The sequence below is a fragment of the Armigeres subalbatus genome, chromosome 3, assembly GCF_024139115.2.
Source record: "Armigeres subalbatus isolate Guangzhou_Male chromosome 3, GZ_Asu_2, whole genome shotgun sequence".
Lineage (NCBI taxonomy): Eukaryota > Metazoa > Arthropoda > Insecta > Diptera > Culicidae > Armigeres > Armigeres subalbatus.
Window position 1 is genome coordinate 304,642,367 of NC_085141.1, and position 16,802 is coordinate 304,659,168.

A 16,802-nucleotide genomic window follows, 5' to 3' on the forward strand; every position below is an offset into this window, starting at 1 on the left:
ATGAGTGATGATGATTTTAATGACGGTTAGAATGTCATAAAAGTGATCACGAAAAAGTGTTGTATGGGTTCCAATTTTGCAAAAGTTCCAATTTTTTAGTATTTTCGCATGTTATTTCAATTAAACTTTAACTAAATAATCTGCAAAACTATGCCGAAAGAGCAGTTCCGCGAGGCGGATGTCATAAAAAAGATGTAGGTATAAACTGTAGTGAATTATCTCCATTTGATTATGTGTTATTATTGGTTGCAGCTCCCACGTTTCTTTCGGAATCGACAGCGCCGAGCTAATCCAGCAGGAAGCCCATCTCCATGTCGTCGCGAAGAATTTGTACAATCAAGATACCAACCGGACACCGGTCTCGTATGGTGTGCTGGATCGACGTATGGGGGTCAGCCAGAAGGATGCGACGTGCGATACGTGTAAAAAGGGGCTGAACGACTGCGTGGGCCATTTTGGTTATATCGATCTGGCTTTGCCGGTGTTTCATGTTGGTCACTTCCGGGCAACAATTACGATTCTGCAGTCGATTTGTAAGGTTTGCTCTCGTGTGATGTTGAAGGAGGACGAGAAAAAGCAGTTCAGTGCCCGTCTCATGAATCCGAATCTCTCCTACTTGGCGAAGAAGTCGATCCACAGTCAGGTGTTGAAAAAGGCAAAGAAAAACACAAAATGTCCATATTGCGGCAATCTTAATGGACCGGTTAAAAAAGGGGCCGGGTTGCTGAAGATTGTTCATGAGCCGTTTCGGGGGAAAAAGGCAACGGATCCATTGGTGACAAACGCCCTGGACATGATGATGACAGCGATTGAAGGCAACCGTGAGTTGTCGCAGACGATTGGGCCGTCTTCGCTGATGAAGGAACTGAATCCCGTTGAGGTGTTGGACTTGTTTCAAAATATTCCCAAAAGCGATATCCCTCTTCTGGGAATGACTTCGCCGGAATCGAATCCGGCTGATCTGATTGTTACCCGTGTGTTTGTGCCTCCAGTATGCATCCGTCCGTCGGTGGTATCCGAAGTGAAGGCGGGCACTACGGAGGACGATTTAACGATGAAGCAAAGTGAGATTCTGTTGATCAGTGATGTCATTACAAAGCATATGATGTCAGGCGGAAAGATTGAACTTATTCAGGAGGACTGGGACTACTTGCAACTGCACTGTGCATTGTACTTCAACAGTGAGCTATCTGGAATTCCGTTGTCATTGATGGTATGGTTGATAAATTGCAATTTCCATAATAATTATTTCAAAGTATGTTTTTATTGTAGCCGAAGAAGCCAACGCGTGGAATAGTACAGCGTTTGAAAGGCAAACAAGGTCGCTTTCGAGGAAATTTGTCCGGTAAGCGTGTGGATTTTTCCGCTCGAACCGTCATTTCTCCAGATCCAAATTTGATGATCCATCAAGTTGGAGTTCCCGATAGGGTGGCAAAAATTCTCACCTTTCCAGAGCGCGTCAACACAGCTAACATTAATGTAAGTATGGTTGGAACGGGGTTTGAAGCTTTAGAACGAAATGGTTTTTCGTAACCATCATTCCTCATTTGAGGTGATAAATATTGTTGTCGGAAATTGAATTGTAAATAAAATAGATTAAAGCTGGTTAATGTGTGATCCAGTTACAGAACTATATTTCATTTCCAGAAAATGCGCCAGTTGATCAAGAACGGCACAGAAAAGCATCCGGGTGCCAACTACGTGCAGCAAAAGGGTAGTGCATTCAAGAAGTATCTAGCCTATGGCAATCGAGACAAAGTGGCTCAGGATCTCAAGTGCGGTGACATCGTTGAACGCCATCTGATGGACGGCGACGTGGTGCTGTTCAACCGACAACCCAGTTTGCACAAACTTAGTATCATGTGCCACGTGGCCAAGGTACAGCCCCAGCGAACGTTCCGCTTCAATGAGTGCGCGTGTACGCCGTACAATGCCGATTTCGATGGCGACGAAATGAATCTTCATCTACCGCAGACAGAAGAGGCGCGTGCTGAAGCTCTTGTTCTGATGGGTGTAAGTTTGCATTCGTTGAAAATTAAAAACAAAACAGAAACTAAAAACTTCTATTTACAGAACAAATCAAATCTTGTGACTCCGCGTAACGGAGAGTTGCTAATTGCTGCCACGCAGGATTTTATCACCGGCGGTTATCTTCTTACGCAAAAAGACCAGTTTCTTACTCGAGAGCAAGTCATGCAGTTGGCAGCATGCATGCTATCCGGCCCAGATTCCAACATGGAGATCGATCTACCCAAGCCAGCTATCATCAAGCCACGTAAAATGTGGACCGGAAAGCAGATATTCAGTTTGATTTTGAAGCCCAACAAGGACTGTGTGGTGAACGCCAATTTGTCTACAAAGGGTCGCAACTACACGGCCGGAAAGGACATGTGCGTGAAGGATTCCTGGGTCGTGATTCGCAACTCGGAGCTGATGTGCGGTGCCATGGACAAGGGAACGATGGGTTCCGGTACGAAAAATTGTATTTTCTACGTCATCTTGAGAGACTTTGGTGAAGAGTACGCTATCCGATCTATGTGGCGTCTGGCTCGAATGGCTTCATACTTCATGATGAACCACGGTTTTTCGTTTGGAATAGGCGATGTTACTCCCAGTCGTAAACTGCTGGAGGAGAAGCAGAAATTATTGGAAAATGGCTATCGCAGGTGCGACGAGTACATATCTGAAATGAAGCAAGGGACTCTGCAGTGTCAACCGGGTTGCACAGCCGAACAAACGCTGGAAGCAGTAATGCTAAAAGAACTCTCCAGCATTCGAGAACTGGCTGCTAAAGCATGCTTCCGTGAGCTTCATCCGACAAATAGCGCCTTGATTATGGCCCAGTCTGGCTCGAAGGGTTCGAACATTAATATCTCACAGATGATTGCTTGCGTCGGTCAGCAGGCTATCAACGGCAAACGTGTTCCTAACGGTTTTGAGGACCGTGCACTACCGCATTTTGAAAAATTCTGTGAGAACCAGCTTTTATTTTTTATTTAATTTTGTCCTTGAAAATTATCGTTTTTATCATTTCAGCGAAAATTCCGGCTGCACGTGGTTTCGTGCAGAATAGCTTCTACTCGGGTCTCACGCCCACCGAGTTTTTCTTCCACACCATGGCCGGTCGCGAAGGTCTAGTAGACACGGCCGTTAAAACTGCTGAAACCGGTTATCTGCAGCGACGATTGGTCAAATGTCTGGAAGATCTGGTCGTTCAATATGACGGGACCGTACGGAACGCCATCGGTGAGGTCGTCGAATTTACTTACGGGGCCGACGGATTGGATCCCGTGTACATGGAAATCAAAAACAAACCTGTGGACATCGATCGACAGTTTATGCACGTCCGCAGTGCATATCCCTGTCGAGACGAAGCTCCATTAAACGGAAACGAAATTATTCCGATTGCCGAAAAAATTCTTAAGAAATCGGAATTTGATGGCTGTCGGGCAGATTTTCGAAGGGAGTGTCTGTGAGTACAATCAACGATTCACACATATAGAATTCATATCTCATTGATTATTATTATTTTTTAGCGATTTTCTCTCTAAATTTGGCCAGAGGCTTGGCCTTATTCAAAAGCGTTACAACCACTGCTCGAAGGTGGCATTCGAAGTCGAACGTACCACCCGAGGCCAAGTGGAGATCTTCCTCACACAGGTACGCAACAAATACAGCAAGGCAGTTACCGAGCCGGGTACGGCCGTTGGGGCGCTGGCCGCCCAGAGTATCGGTGAACCGGGTACGCAGATGACGCTGAAAACATTCCACTTTGCCGGTGTCGCCTCGATGAACATCACCCAGGGTGTGCCGCGTATTGTTGAAATTATCAACGCCACCAAAGCGATATCTACGCCCATTATCACGGCGGAAATCGAAGACAACACCAGCATGGAGTTTGCCCGGAAAGTGAAGGCCAGAATCGAGAAGACCACACTCGGGGAGATTTCGTCCTACATCGAGGAGGCGTATAAGTCGGACGACTGTTTCTTGCTGATCAAGCTGGATTTGGAGCGGATCCGAGTGCTTGGATTGGAGGTTAACGCGGAGACGATCAGATATTCGTGAGTATTACAAAATATGCTACAGTTGGCTCAACAGCTTTGATGGAAAATACCTACCATGTTTACCATGTTATTATTATGTATTACCAGACTAAGGCCGGAGTGGCCTGTGCTGCACATAAAAGTCTTCTCCATTCAGCTCGGGCCATGGCTGCACGTCGCCAACCACGCAGTCTGCGGAGGGTCCGCAAATCGTCCTCCACCTGATCGATCCACCTTTTTGCCTTTCTCGTACAACTAAGTTTTAAGTCAATTTCACTCCAAAAACGAACTTTTTATAGAAGCTTTTGAGACCCATAGTATTATATACCAATCGACTCAGCTCGACGAGCTGAGCACACGTCTGTCTGTCCGTGTGTATGTATGTGTGTATGTGTGTGCACAAAAGCTATAAAAAACATTAGACAACTTTTCGTATAGTAATCCTTAACCGATTTTCTCGCAACAAGTTTCATTCGACAGGGGACAAAGCCTTGTTGATCACTATTGAATTTTATAACGATCGGTCATTGCGTTTGAAAGTTATGAAGAAAATGGTACATCGGGCCTTATAAACCCCGTATAAGGTTGGTGTCTTAACTAAATGCGAGAAAGGCACCACCAACGCTAGGTGGATTAATCTGGGTTTTTTTTTATACCATTTCGTTTATTTATTTGGCTCAATTGTTTATTGAAAAACTCTACGGAGCCGAAAACTTTTAAAATGACAAATTATTCCGAAGAAGTTTCAGATGTGTTTCTGCGTGATGTCTTCTTCGGTGGGGATCGGTCCATCGACCCTTCCGTAATTAAATGGTCCCGTCGCTGACTCGTCGACTGCGCTTGTTGCTTTCTTTCCGCTAGCTTCTCGCGTTCTACCATCGAGTTCGGGATTTCGAATGTTTCCGGTTTTTCTGTTGGATCAATATCCAACTCGACTACATCTTCCTCGGGCACTTCAATTACGTTCTCCGTTGCTTCTGCTGATTGTCCGGTAGTACCTTCAAATCCGACAACGACACCGGAGTACGATTTTCGTTGTTTGTCTTCCCTTATCACTTCTTTTCCGCCTGTTTGTTCCTTTTTTTTATTTACTATTTTGCCTTGTGGGCACGCGTCCTTCCGATGCCCTTCCGCTCGACATAAAAAGCATTTGTTCCGCAAACTTTGGTAGAACACGTTCCCTCTCCAGTTCGAAACTTCAAGCGATGATGGGATTTCCTTTTTGACATCAATATAAACACCTCGCACACCGGTGTACAAATGATCCAGACCTAAATTAGGCGGGAATTTTTCCCGCACCACACGATCCACTTTCCCGTACTCCGAAAGACGCTGTTTAAGTTCATCATCTGGCAGTTCTGGAGGCAAGTCAAACACTCGAATGTATTGAACATTGCTACCGGCAACCGTCATGTGCACTTCCACTGAATTCCCGTTGGTATAGAGGAATTTACGCGGATCCATGTTTTTTTAGCGACTCCTGCATTGCATCCATTGAAACGAATTTCACAAAAAGCGAACGATCCATCGCTGTTCGATATACCGTTTCGAATAAAGATACATCAGTATCCAGCTTTCGCACAAACCCTGCGATCTCAACCCATGTTGGTCGGGGAGCAGTAGGCGGGAAACGAAATTGGACAGTGTTGACGATCATTTTGCACGTTCCAAACGCCGCACTAGTAACCAGTCGAGCGAACGCGAATGAACAAAACGAGAAACAATGCTGTTTGGTAGGTACCTTCAACAGTGCTAATATTTGCCACAGTCCAAAAGCAAACCAGTTGCTAAACGTCCGCACGCGATGAGAGCGAAACAACAACTGGATCGATCCACCTTGCTCGCTGTGCCTTCTTGTTCCCGTCGGATCATTGTCGAGAACCATTTTCACCAGGCATTACACTATCAACAGTTCGGAGTTTGTTCGCGTTGCGAAGGTGTTGCTACAACAAGAGCTGTGAAAAAATGTTTCTCCATGACGAACATTGCACTTTGTTTACTGAGCTGATAGATAGGGGAAAGTGGGGCAAGATGGCCATCCTAAGCGGTAACCCTTGTAAAATAGTGACACTCCTTCAAATTCTGCTGATTTGTCCATGAAACACCTTTATGATGACCCGTCTTTGACATAAGTATCAATAAACACTTATTAATAACGTTTCAGTATCTTATAAACTGGTTTTGAAAAAGGTGTTTTTATGATGCCTGTATTTACCATATGGGGCAATATGATCACCCCCTCGGGGCAAGACGAGCATGGACCAAAAACTATATCAAAAGTGTGCTAAATTTATTTAGAATAGGGGACACATTTCTTGCACTTCTATGGATTATGTTCAAATGATGCTTCGTTTAAAAATGTCGTATTTCATATTGATTTCTTGACAACTGGCACTACAACAATATCAGAATTTGCCTAAAGCTAATTTTTACTGTTAAAACCATATCCTTTGTTTTAAATCATCTCTGATTCACGCAGAGACTATTTTGATCATTTTTAAAATGCATTTAAGGGTTAGGCGACTCTTAATCCTGGACATGACCTTGTTCCTATACAGTTGGCAATACCGCCCCAGGCCAACGTGTATCCAAAAATTTATATCCTATCGAACCTAATTACTGTGAATCTCCTCAAATTATTATTGTATATAGGCTATAGTTATATAAAAGCTTTGGTAAATATCAATTTGTCCTGAAAAATGAGTAATTTAGGCTTCAATTGTTAAATTATGTTACTAAAAAATTATAAGAAAATTCGAATTTCAACTAAACCATTTTCAAATCAATATTACAAGAACAAGTGAGGTTGTCAAAGTGCATTTTTCAGTTGTATAGCCCTTTTACATTATTGTTATCCATCCCTTGTAATAATAATGTGAATATAATGCTCACTTAAGGCATAATTAACGTTGGCTCTCTTGCCCCATATGGCCATCTTACCCCACTTTCCCCTACCTGAGATCGATATCCCATCATTTCATCAGTATCTTTGCTCAAAAGATCGAATGATGGGATGGTTTGCAATGCCTGATTTGCACCGGATTACTGTCCGACATTATGGCTACGTGCCCGGCCCACCACAGTCTTACGATTCTTACGGACTTACGACGCAGTATTACAGTCCCAACAGCTGATGCAACTCGTGGTTCATTCGCCTACTCCACGTACCGTCCGCGCCATCTGCACCCCACCATAGATGGTACGCAGCACTTTCCTTTCAAAAACTCCCAGTGCGCGTTGGTCCTCCGAGAGCATCGTCCAGGTCTCGTGTCCGTAGAGAATTACCACCGGTCTAATAAGCGTTTTGTAGATAGTCAGTTTGGTATGGCGGCGAATTCTATTCGATCGGAGCGTCTGCGGAGTCCAAAGTACGTACGATTTCCAGCCACTATGCGTCTCTGAATTTCTCTGCTGGTATCGTTATCGGCGGTCATCAGTTAGCCCAAGTACATGAATTCTTCAACCACCTCGATTTCGTCACCACCAATACAAACCCGTAGTGGCTTACGTGGGTGGCTTACGTTTTCCTCTCTTAAGCCTCTTCCTATCATGTACTTCGTCTTCGACGTGTTGATGAATAGTCCAATCCGTTTAGCTTCGCTTTTCAGTCTGATGTAGGCTTGCTCCATCCTCTCAAAGTTACGTGCCATAATAACAATGTCGTCGGCGAAACCAAATAACTGGACGAACTTCGTGAAAATCGTACCACTCGTGTCAATCCCTGCCCTTCGTATTACTCCCTCCAGAGCGATGTTGAATAGCATGCCGTAACCCTCTCCGCGTTTCGAAGCGACTCGAGAATGCCCCTGAAACTCGAACTACGCACATCATCCGATCCATCGTCGCCTTGATCAACCATGTTAGTTTACCCGGAAATCCGTGTTCGTCCATTAGCTTGCATAGCTGGTCTCGATCGATTGTATTATATGCTTTGAAGTCGATGAATAGATGATGTGTGGGCACGTTGTATTCGCGGCATTTTTGCAATATCAGGCGTACGGTGAACACTTGTTCCGTGGTAGAGCGTTCACCCATAAATCTCGCCTGTTGCGTTTCCACGAACTCTCTTGTGATTGGTGTTAGTCGACGGCATAAAATTTGGGAGAGTACCTTGTACGCGGCATTCAGCAATGTGGTTCCGCGGTAGTTGCTACAATCCAGCTTATCGTCACTCCTGCGGCAAAATCTCCTCCTCCCAAATCTTGGTAATGGCCAGTGCCCTAGCGCTCTAGCCAGTGCCTAACCACCGTGTTTAAACAGCTCTCCTGGTAGTTGGTCAACCCAGAAGCTTTGTTGCTTTTCAGCCGACCTATCTCCTCCTGGGTGTCCTGGAGATCGGAGCCAGCAAACGTACACTCTAAATAATCATCACGAGCATTTCTCAACAAAATTTAATAAATTTCGTTCGACATTCGTCAGTAATGTTGATTTTTTCTTCAACAGTGTTTTTGCGATTACTCTGAAGTGCAATGGCCAGATGACGGCATTTTCTGTCCTATGATAAAAATATCATTTTGCATCAATTGCATCAAAAACGCGAAGTGGTGTCCTGTTTACGGGCTGCCATTGATCTATATTGCATTCATTTCGAAATAAAAATATTGCAATATATTTCAAACCATTTAGTGGGTAGCATGTAGCTGGCATGGCGGACCTTTTTTCTCGCGCGACTCGTGGGACCAAAATGTCGACAAAACCAGGAAAAAAAACAGTGGAGAGGGAGAAGCGTCTAACGAAAGGGTGGATCCCTTCGCCAGACGAAGTGGCCTTAACAGGCCGCCCTACTGATCGTCAGGGGCAGGCGATACAGAAGAGCGTGGCAGGTCGGAGGAGCCGCCCATCGAGATCAAGATGGACGAAAAAGGCGAAGAAGGAGCGAAAATCGGCCGAGGAGGCGAAGGCGCCATTGGCCAAGAAGGAGAGTGCCCGTAGAGGAAAGAGCAGACCTTCCAATGGTCATGGCAGGAAGGACAGAGGCGAGGCTATTATCGTCAAGGGTTATGGTAAGAGCTATGTTGACGTTCTGAAGGCTTCAACTGCATCCGTGGAACGCAGAAGGACGAAATGATCCTCGTCTTGAAGCGGGATGCTGCGCGGAAGAGTTCGGCGTATAAAAAGTTGGCAGAAGAGGTGCTGGGTGATGCGGTTCAGGTGAAAGCCCTATGCCCAGTTGAGGTAATCCAATGCCGAGGTCTGGACGAAATTACCGAAGCCGGTGAACTGGTAGCTGCACTGAGAGATCAGTGTGGCGTTGAAATCCAGGATCGCGATTCGGTTGCGGAAAGGTTATGCTGGGACGCAGGTTGCCTCATTCCAGGTACCTCTGGCTGACGCCAAGAACGTACTGGATAAGGCCAAGCTAAAGGTCACAAGGCTCACACCTGCCAGGCCGCACCGAGGTGTTTGATCTGTGGTCCTGGCACAGCCAACAAACACCCATCCTGTGGGCAGGCCTGTTCGGCCTCCAGGCAGGCTCGGTTATGCAAGTAGCTCAGCTAAATCTCAATCACTGCGAGACAGCAACAACAGTCGGTGCACGAAAATAAGACTTATGTTGACTTGATGTCCGATCCATAGCACATAGCAGTTAAGTTGCAGATAAGTCCGGAACAGTGACCATCTGGACTTGCGGGAAGTACCCCATCCATGAGGTAGTATCATCTCCTGATGATAAGGGTTTTGTTATAGCTAAGGTAAACGGAATTTACTTTTGTAGCTACCTTTTGAGCCTCTCAGTTCACTAACGCTAGAGGTCATATCCTGCTGGAGTCTAGCGATACTGAACGTAGTCCTGCTGAACGAGGGCCAAGCGTCGACGTTCAGAGGTCAGGACCGAATAACGAGTCATGCATCGATGTGACCTTCTGCAGCGCGAGATGGACGGAGGAGGGTTCACGAAGGGTATACCGCTAATGACCGTCAGGAAATACGTTTCATGGTCAGCTATATCCCCAACAGAACCACAAGGCGGGTCAGTAAAGCTGATTTAGGATGGCGTACTTCGCAGTTCGACCTAGAACTGCTGGAAGAATAACTACGGTGAGAAAATCGGACTCTAGGCCTTAGTGGTGATGAGTTATGATGTAGTTATGTAGTAGTAGATGTCCTAACACGAGCATGTGACGTAACAATGCCCAGGAGGACTATGCCAACCAGCAACTGCAAACCGGTGCACTGGTGGACGAGCACGATAGCTGATCTTTGCAGAACCTGTCTTAGAGCTAAAAGAAGGTTGCGACTTGCTAGAACCGAAGCGGACAGGCTAGAAAGACGCCGGGTGTTCCAAATAGCAAGCATCAAATGTAGTATGAGAGTCTGGTTTGAATAGCTGTGTAGGACGGCCAATAATACTCATACAAGATAGTGATGGCTAGGACCATCCTGAGATATCCCCGTAGATGTTAGCCAGGATCGTTGAAGGTTTGTTCCCGAAGCATAACCCACCACACCGTACGAGTCAGTGAACATGGTACCGCTATTGACTGACGTGAGCTTATCGCCATTGTAAGAAAACTTAAGCTAAATAAGGCATTAGGTCCGGATTGTATTCCTAACCAGGTCATTAAGCACGCGATTCTTGCCGCTCCAGATATGTTCAGGACCTCCCTCCAACGTTGCCTGGACGTAGGAAACTTTCCAGATCGTTGGAAACGGCAGAAGTTGGTGCTATTGGCTAAGCCAGGGTAATCCACGGGAGAGCTTTTGGCATCCAGACCAATTTGCCTACTCGACACAACTGGTAAGGGTCTGTTCACAAATTACGTAACGCAAAAATCCGGGTTTTTGACCCCCTCCCTCCCCCTCGTAACAAAAAGTAACATTTTTGGCACCCCCTCCCTCCCCCATGTAACGCGTAACTGTGAAAATTTTGAAGGCAGATTTTTTTTTCCTTCTCTGAAGCATTTGGGTCTTGGTATTTTTTGAACACTGTTACGAATAGGGACGGCACATGATCAAAAATCAAGGATATCAAGAATGCAGCTAGTAGAAACGAAAATAGAATTTGCGATCATAACCATTTACATAGTTTTGCGGAACTGTGGTGTCGAGAAATACAATATTCGCTTGGTATTTTTACGCATATCAGTCCTGCTATGTCAGCATGCTTGATTTCGATAATGACTAATATACGATAACGATAAACAGCAATTACTTCAATCAGTGATTAAAAAAAAAGAAATTAAATAAATTTTTATTCGCGTTATGCATAACATTTGGTAGTACCCACCCCCTCCCCCACCTTTTAGTGTAACAAAGTATAACGCAAGTTGGACCTCCCCCCTCCCCCCAGAAGCGTTACGTAATTTGTGAACAGACCCTAAGTTGTTAGAGAGGGTGATCCTGAATAGATTGACGGACTATACGGAGTGTGCTGGTGGCTTATCAAGCAAAGGCCACAAAGGCCGTTCTATCATCGAAGCAATTGACCCGTCACCCTTTCCCGTCAAAAATTGTATCTCGTTTTATTGTCTCAGTCGATTATTTGGCTTATTTAAGGTCAACTTTCCCAAAGAACCCATATTTTTTAAGCCTCTAACTATTTTTAAATTCGGAAACAAAAACCAAAAAAGTGCTGCACGTGTGAACCGGCCTGAAAAATTCACCCAATGTTCGTTCAAAATCGGGCTAATCTATAAAAAAGAGCACTTTTTTCATTTAATGATTTTTTTTAACATCTGCATCCAGGATCTGCACATCCAAACTGAAACTCAAACAGGAGAACGTCGAAGTGTACGGTCCATCGCTTATCATCATACGGCCGGATCCCTCGAAGCACGGTCACGCCCTTAATGCCGAGTTGCAGCGGCTGCTGACAGCCATTCCCAACGTAGTTGTGGCCGGTCTTCCCCAGGTGTCTCGTGCCGTCATAGCCGTAGATGATTCCCGGGGCCCACCAACGTACAAGCTGTGCGTCGAGGGGTACGGTTTACGCGATGTTATGGCAACCTACGGGGTGGTGGGTGCCCGGACTAAGAGTAACAACATTTTGGAAGTGTACACCACCCTTGGTATCGAGGCGGCCCGGACAACGATCATGAACGAAATTACCGACGTTATGGAGGGGCACGGTATGAGTGTGGACCATCGCCACATTATGCTGCTGGCCAGTCAGATGACTTCAAGGGGTGAGGTGCTGGGCATCACTCGTCACGGATTGGCGAAGATGCGCGAATCGGTGTTTAATTTGGCTTCGGTGAGTTTCAGGAACAGATTTTTTTAAGCAAAGCAGAAATGATTTATGGTGGGGTTTTATTTCAGTTCGAGAAAACGGCGGATCACCTGTTCGATGCGGCTTATTACGGTCAAACAGATTCGATTGACGGAGTTTCGGAAAGAATCATTCTCGGTATGCCGGCCGCTATTGGAACGGGACTTTTTAAACTAATACACAACCATACCGACACGAAGTTGGATGAAATGGCAGAACCTATTTTCAACGTTACGTGACATTGGCCCCCGTTATTTTAGTTTTGAGAGTTAGAATATATTTATTTTAATCATACTCGTACAATGTAAAATTGAACACGCGTTACAAAAATTCTATATTGGAAATATAATGTTTAGATGAGATGGACGAAAATTTCTGAAAATAGCGGATAATATCACATTACTGGAGTTTTCCACTGCAGAGTTTCTCCATTATCTCGTGGTTGTAGGTTGAGTGAAGCATCAGACCGAGAACTCCGGCGCGTGATGCCATCGCTTGGCGAACCTGGCGTTCCTGCTCCACCAGTTCGTCCATTTTGAGCCACTGACGCACACGTTCCAGATCAATTTCCGCCCTGCGGATCTTCTCCCATACATAATGCTTGAAACAGGATTTTTTTGGCGCCCTGTTGATGAAAATGAAAGTTGTAAAGACATAATGCTTGTTTCTTTACCCTAACGGATCATATTTGACAAGAGCGGGAAAAATTCTAAAATTAACTTACCGACAGAACTCGCCTGTTAGTTGAAATACATTCTTTACGAGTGGACAACCGCAGACATCCGTGTCGTTAACCTTTGGGTCCTTGCAGTGTTCCGGGCACAGCACTCTCAACCGTTTGCAGTAAGTTGTACTGGCCGGGTTGTAGAAATCGCAGAACATCGAATTGCCTTCGATTCTGGTTTTGAATATACTTCCAAAACTGGCCTGGCTCTCGTATTTGTTGAAACACTTTTCCATATGACGAATAGCGGTTTTGGAATGGATCTCATGCCCGCACGTGATGCAGTACATGGACATTTCGTCCTCCACGTCGTTGCTATCGAGGGCGTTCGGGTCCAGTGTGCATCTTTTAGCTCTATCCACCAGCAGGTCCAACTCTGCGTGCCTTTTGTCCAGTTCGGCGAGAGTAGCCCTAACGATAGTCTGCTTCGTCCTGATTGCCTCAAGCGCTTTCTTATTCTGCTCTTCACATATTGCAGGGCTTAGTGACCATTCACGAATTCTTTGCGGAAGCACCTGGTATATTCTGGTGGTGGCCAACTTCATTCCGCAAGTGTCCGAGCAATACTTCGACTGTGGTCGTGCCGTCATAATGCATCCGGGTCCGTAACATTGTCGATCGCCTTCCAGAGCAGGATTAACAAGAATTTCCGGTGTAACTGATCGCTTCCGTTTCTTGGGCCTTGATGCGGCCTTCGATTCGCGATCTTTCTTTCTGCTAACCGTATTGGTACAGATCCTCATCTCGCATCGTTGCTTTCGGCTACCGTCCTGATAGCCCAGGCAAGCATCGCAATGACCACAGTTGGGTGTTTTGCAACCCTCGCACTGACCACATCGTTTCTCCGACTTACTGGCGCCCTTCTCTTTTGTTTTCTTTTTCTTCTCCTCGGCACTGGGAGCGGGAGCCTGCACCGGAACCAATCGAAACACTGTCTGGAGCGAAGGATCTTCTTCCTTGCAACGTTGGCAGTAGTATTGCTTGATGTGTTTGGCCTCCTTTTCAGTAACGTTGATGCAGTCCCCGTGGTACCATTCCTCACAGGCATCGCATCCGCTGGAGAATAGAAAATACGACGTAAATGACTGCTCTTTGAATACGGGTCAGAATAATGTAAGACAACGTCAAACAACTTACATCATAAAACGCGAAGAGTCCGAAGATCTGCAGATACAGTACGCTTGGCCATCCTGCTTTAGGATTGTGGCAATCTTACTTTTGCGTTCCGGAAGATCAAACTCCTTTGCAATCTCCTCTTTCTGAAAAAAAAAGTTTAATTTGAATTTTAAAACTGTTTGGACCGTGATTATAAACTTACCGATTTCTTGCTTTTTTTCTTCGGTTCCGACATCGTTAACCGTGTGAAAACCGTGAAAAACTTTAATAGTTTCCGTACTCTGTTTATTTACATTCACAAAATTTCACACGCCGTGAAAGGAAAGCCGTCCGTCAATCGATGATGACGTTTTTTTCTTCTTTTGCTTCCCTCTTCGCATGAGGGATCACATGGCGTGCAACGTCACAGGTGATTGTGGTAAAAAAAATGCTGGCAACCACTCCCTAGCCGTTATCTGACATTTTCTTTTCCTTTACATCCTTGCCTGTTTGTATTTATAATCTTTATAATACAACGAAAACAACAGAAGCACGTCGGTTTCGTGTCCTGCGACTTGATGTTCGCAAAATATTTTCGAGTAATTTTGGAGTGTTAATAATTAATTTAAAGCCATGAAATTCTCAACAACCAATGCAAAATGCGCGTCCTACGTTGGCAAGCACACTTTATACATCGGAACGCACACGGGATCGTTCAAAAGTAGGTACCAATTTATCCACCTTCTGGCAAACACGTGCGTGCTCGAAACACTGTTGATATTATTGTTTTCGTTATGTCTCCCAACAGAACTGGAGCCCTTCCAAGATGATCCGTACCGGCAGATGAATCTGCAGCAAATCTCCGTTCTGAGCAAATCATCCAAGGTAACGTGCTTGGCTTATGGAAATAACGATCAGACGGAAATTCTGCTTGGCAGGGCAAACCACTTTGTGAAAGTTTTTGATTGCAACAGCCAGGAAATCAGTTCCAGCTTCGACGTTGGTGGAGAAGTGGTCGGACTAGGCAGATCCAATGGGTAGGGATAGTTTTTATTTTTATTTTACTCGCAATACGGATTGAGGTATAGATTTTTAAACTTTTTTAAGCGATTTTAAAAATATTTGCCTTGTGGTGAATAGTAGTTTGTGAAAGACATTAAAGACCCTCGCTCTTTTTCAAACTGTAAAACCTCAAAACATTTTGTATTGATCGTCCCACCTCTTGAAGCCCGGTATGTAATATCTTTTTGATTAAATTTCAACAGCTGTATCATTGCTGGAACTGCCAACGGCACGGTCAAAATAGTCAAGTCGGATTCCGTAGAATTTTCCACCGGAGAAAATCTCTGCAAGCTGCGGATTTGCCAGGACGACCCTAATCTAATGGTAACCGGTGGGAAACACCTCAAACAAATCCTCAAAGTGTGGGATTTGGAAACGCAGAAGGTGACCTTTGCCGCGAAAAACGTCAAAAAGGACATGCTAGAGCTGGAGCAAATCGTCTGGGAAAACGACGTGCTCTTCCTAGACAAAAACACCGTGGCATCTTGTTCGCGACGTGGCTACGTGCGCTTATACGATTTGCGTGGCCAGCAGCGGCGGCCAGTGCAAGGCTATGCCCCACCGGATGGAAATGATGATCAACTTTCTTTCACTTGTTTGACCGGTCATAATGGCTATCTGTACGCTGGGACTACGACTATCGGTGCCCGTGCATTCGATATCCGTCGGATGAAGGATCACGTTCACGTGTACAAAGGTTTCACCGGCACGGTAACCAGTATTGATGTGGATTCTTCAGGGGGGTACATAGCTACATCATGTCTGGATAGATACGTTCGCATCCACAATACCCAGAAAACCGCCATGGTCTACCAGTGCTATGCCAAGTCGAAACCAACGCAGATTCTGTGCACGGATTACAAGGAAAAGACCTCGGAAGTGGATGAGGATGATGATTTGGTACTCGTAGAGGATGCTAAAGACGAGGAAGTCGATTCGGAGTATGAGGATATGTTTGCGAAAATGCAAACTGTGAGGTAAGAATGCCAAATTGTATTTTACAAGGATTATTACATACTGTTTTTTTTATAGCGAAAAGGTCCCAAAAAAACGCAAAATGAATATTCAGGACGAAACGACAAAAAAGAATGTTAATAAGAAGAAAATTAAGAGAAACAAATAAACTATTTTGATTGTTAGAATGAATCATTTAACACCGATAGAACAAAAAAAAAGCCGTTTAAATCTTTCTTAATTCTTCTTTAGCTGTGTGTTAAGATGCGCGGCTATTAAGCAAGACCATGCTAAAGGTAGGTCGGCCCGATTTCCGCTCCGATCTCCGGTTTCGAGTTGGAAATTTGCTCAACTTCTATGGCCATAAAAGTATCGTAAATGGTAACTTACTTTGGCTTAGAAACCTCGCAGTTAATAATTGTCGAAGTGCTGAATGAGGCGAAAGAGACAGCAAAACATGCGATGCTGCTCTGTTTTATGCGCGTTGTGCATTTAAGCTTGACCTCCACGTCTAGGTTCGATAGCGTTTCAAAATCATGGAAGGATCACATTCCACGGCGAAGATGCCTATATGTTATGTGAATAAAGGGAGAATGGAAAAAAAATCTCTCACTTATCATCACTGTATACTAAAGTGACCAGACGTCCCGGATTTAGCCTACTTGTCCCGCATAGCCTGGCGTCCCGAAAAACGTCCCGCATTCCACTATTA

At 45.0% G+C, this 16,802-nt stretch overlaps 3 protein-coding genes across 3 annotated transcripts; 2 read left to right on the plus strand and 1 right to left on the minus strand.

Moving 5' to 3' along the window:
• Positions 1 to 25: 25 nt before the first annotated feature.
• On the plus strand, positions 26 to 12,617 carry LOC134225070 (DNA-directed RNA polymerase III subunit RPC1). Its single transcript, XM_062704854.1, has 9 exons — positions 26 to 194; positions 253 to 1,213; positions 1,273 to 1,479; positions 1,648 to 2,013; positions 2,074 to 2,971; positions 3,037 to 3,472; positions 3,537 to 4,064; positions 11,733 to 12,240; positions 12,306 to 12,617. The coding sequence occupies exons 1-9, from the start codon at positions 151 to 153 to the stop codon at positions 12,492 to 12,494; spliced, it is 4,137 nt and encodes a 1,378-aa protein (XP_062560838.1). The 5' UTR covers positions 26 to 150; the 3' UTR covers positions 12,495 to 12,617.
• On the minus strand, positions 12,507 to 14,456 carry LOC134225071 (CXXC-type zinc finger protein 1-like). The gene is made up of 4 exons (XM_062704856.1): positions 14,298 to 14,456; positions 14,117 to 14,238; positions 12,980 to 14,035; positions 12,507 to 12,880 (listed from the first exon to the last, which is right to left on the minus strand). The coding sequence occupies exons 1-4, from the start codon at positions 14,328 to 14,330 to the stop codon at positions 12,655 to 12,657; spliced, it is 1,437 nt and encodes a 478-aa protein (XP_062560840.1). The 5' UTR covers positions 14,331 to 14,456; the 3' UTR covers positions 12,507 to 12,654.
• A 148-nt stretch (positions 14,457 to 14,604) lies between these two features.
• Positions 14,605 to 16,278, plus strand: LOC134220598 (WD repeat-containing protein 74). The gene is made up of 4 exons (XM_062699686.1): positions 14,605 to 14,795; positions 14,883 to 15,111; positions 15,340 to 16,113; positions 16,169 to 16,278. The coding sequence occupies exons 1-4, from the start codon at positions 14,708 to 14,710 to the stop codon at positions 16,257 to 16,259; spliced, it is 1,182 nt and encodes a 393-aa protein (XP_062555670.1). The 5' UTR covers positions 14,605 to 14,707; the 3' UTR covers positions 16,260 to 16,278.
• Positions 16,279 to 16,802: the final 524 nt, after the last annotated feature.

Bases quoted from the DNA above. Each gene is read 5' to 3' on its own strand.
- LOC134225070 (XM_062704854.1), top strand. From the start codon at position 151: ATGCCGAAAGAGCAGTTCCGCGAGGCGGATGTCATAAAAAAGAT. The intron at 4,065-11,732 runs GTGAGTATTACA...ATCTGCATCCAG, and splicing joins GCGGAGACGATCAGATATTC to GATCTGCACATCCAAACTGA. The intron at 12,241-12,305 runs GTGAGTTTCAGG...GTTTTATTTCAG, and splicing joins CGGTGTTTAATTTGGCTTCG to TTCGAGAAAACGGCGGATCA.
- LOC134225071 (XM_062704856.1), bottom strand. From the start codon at position 14,330: ATGTCGGAACCGAAGAAAAAAAGCAAGAAATCG. The intron at 14,239-14,297 runs GTAAGTTTATAA...TTTTTTTTTCAG, and splicing joins AGAAAAAAAGCAAGAAATCG to AAAGAGGAGATTGCAAAGGA. The intron at 14,036-14,116 runs GTAAGTTGTTTG...TCTATTCTCCAG, and splicing joins GACTCTTCGCGTTTTATGAT to CGGATGCGATGCCTGTGAGG.
- LOC134220598 (XM_062699686.1), top strand. From the start codon at position 14,708: ATGAAATTCTCAACAACCAATGCAAAATGCGCGTCCTACGTTGGCAAG. The intron at 14,796-14,882 runs GTAGGTACCAAT...GTCTCCCAACAG, and splicing joins GCACACGGGATCGTTCAAAA to AACTGGAGCCCTTCCAAGAT. The intron at 15,112-15,339 runs GTAGGGATAGTT...AAATTTCAACAG, and splicing joins GGACTAGGCAGATCCAATGG to CTGTATCATTGCTGGAACTG.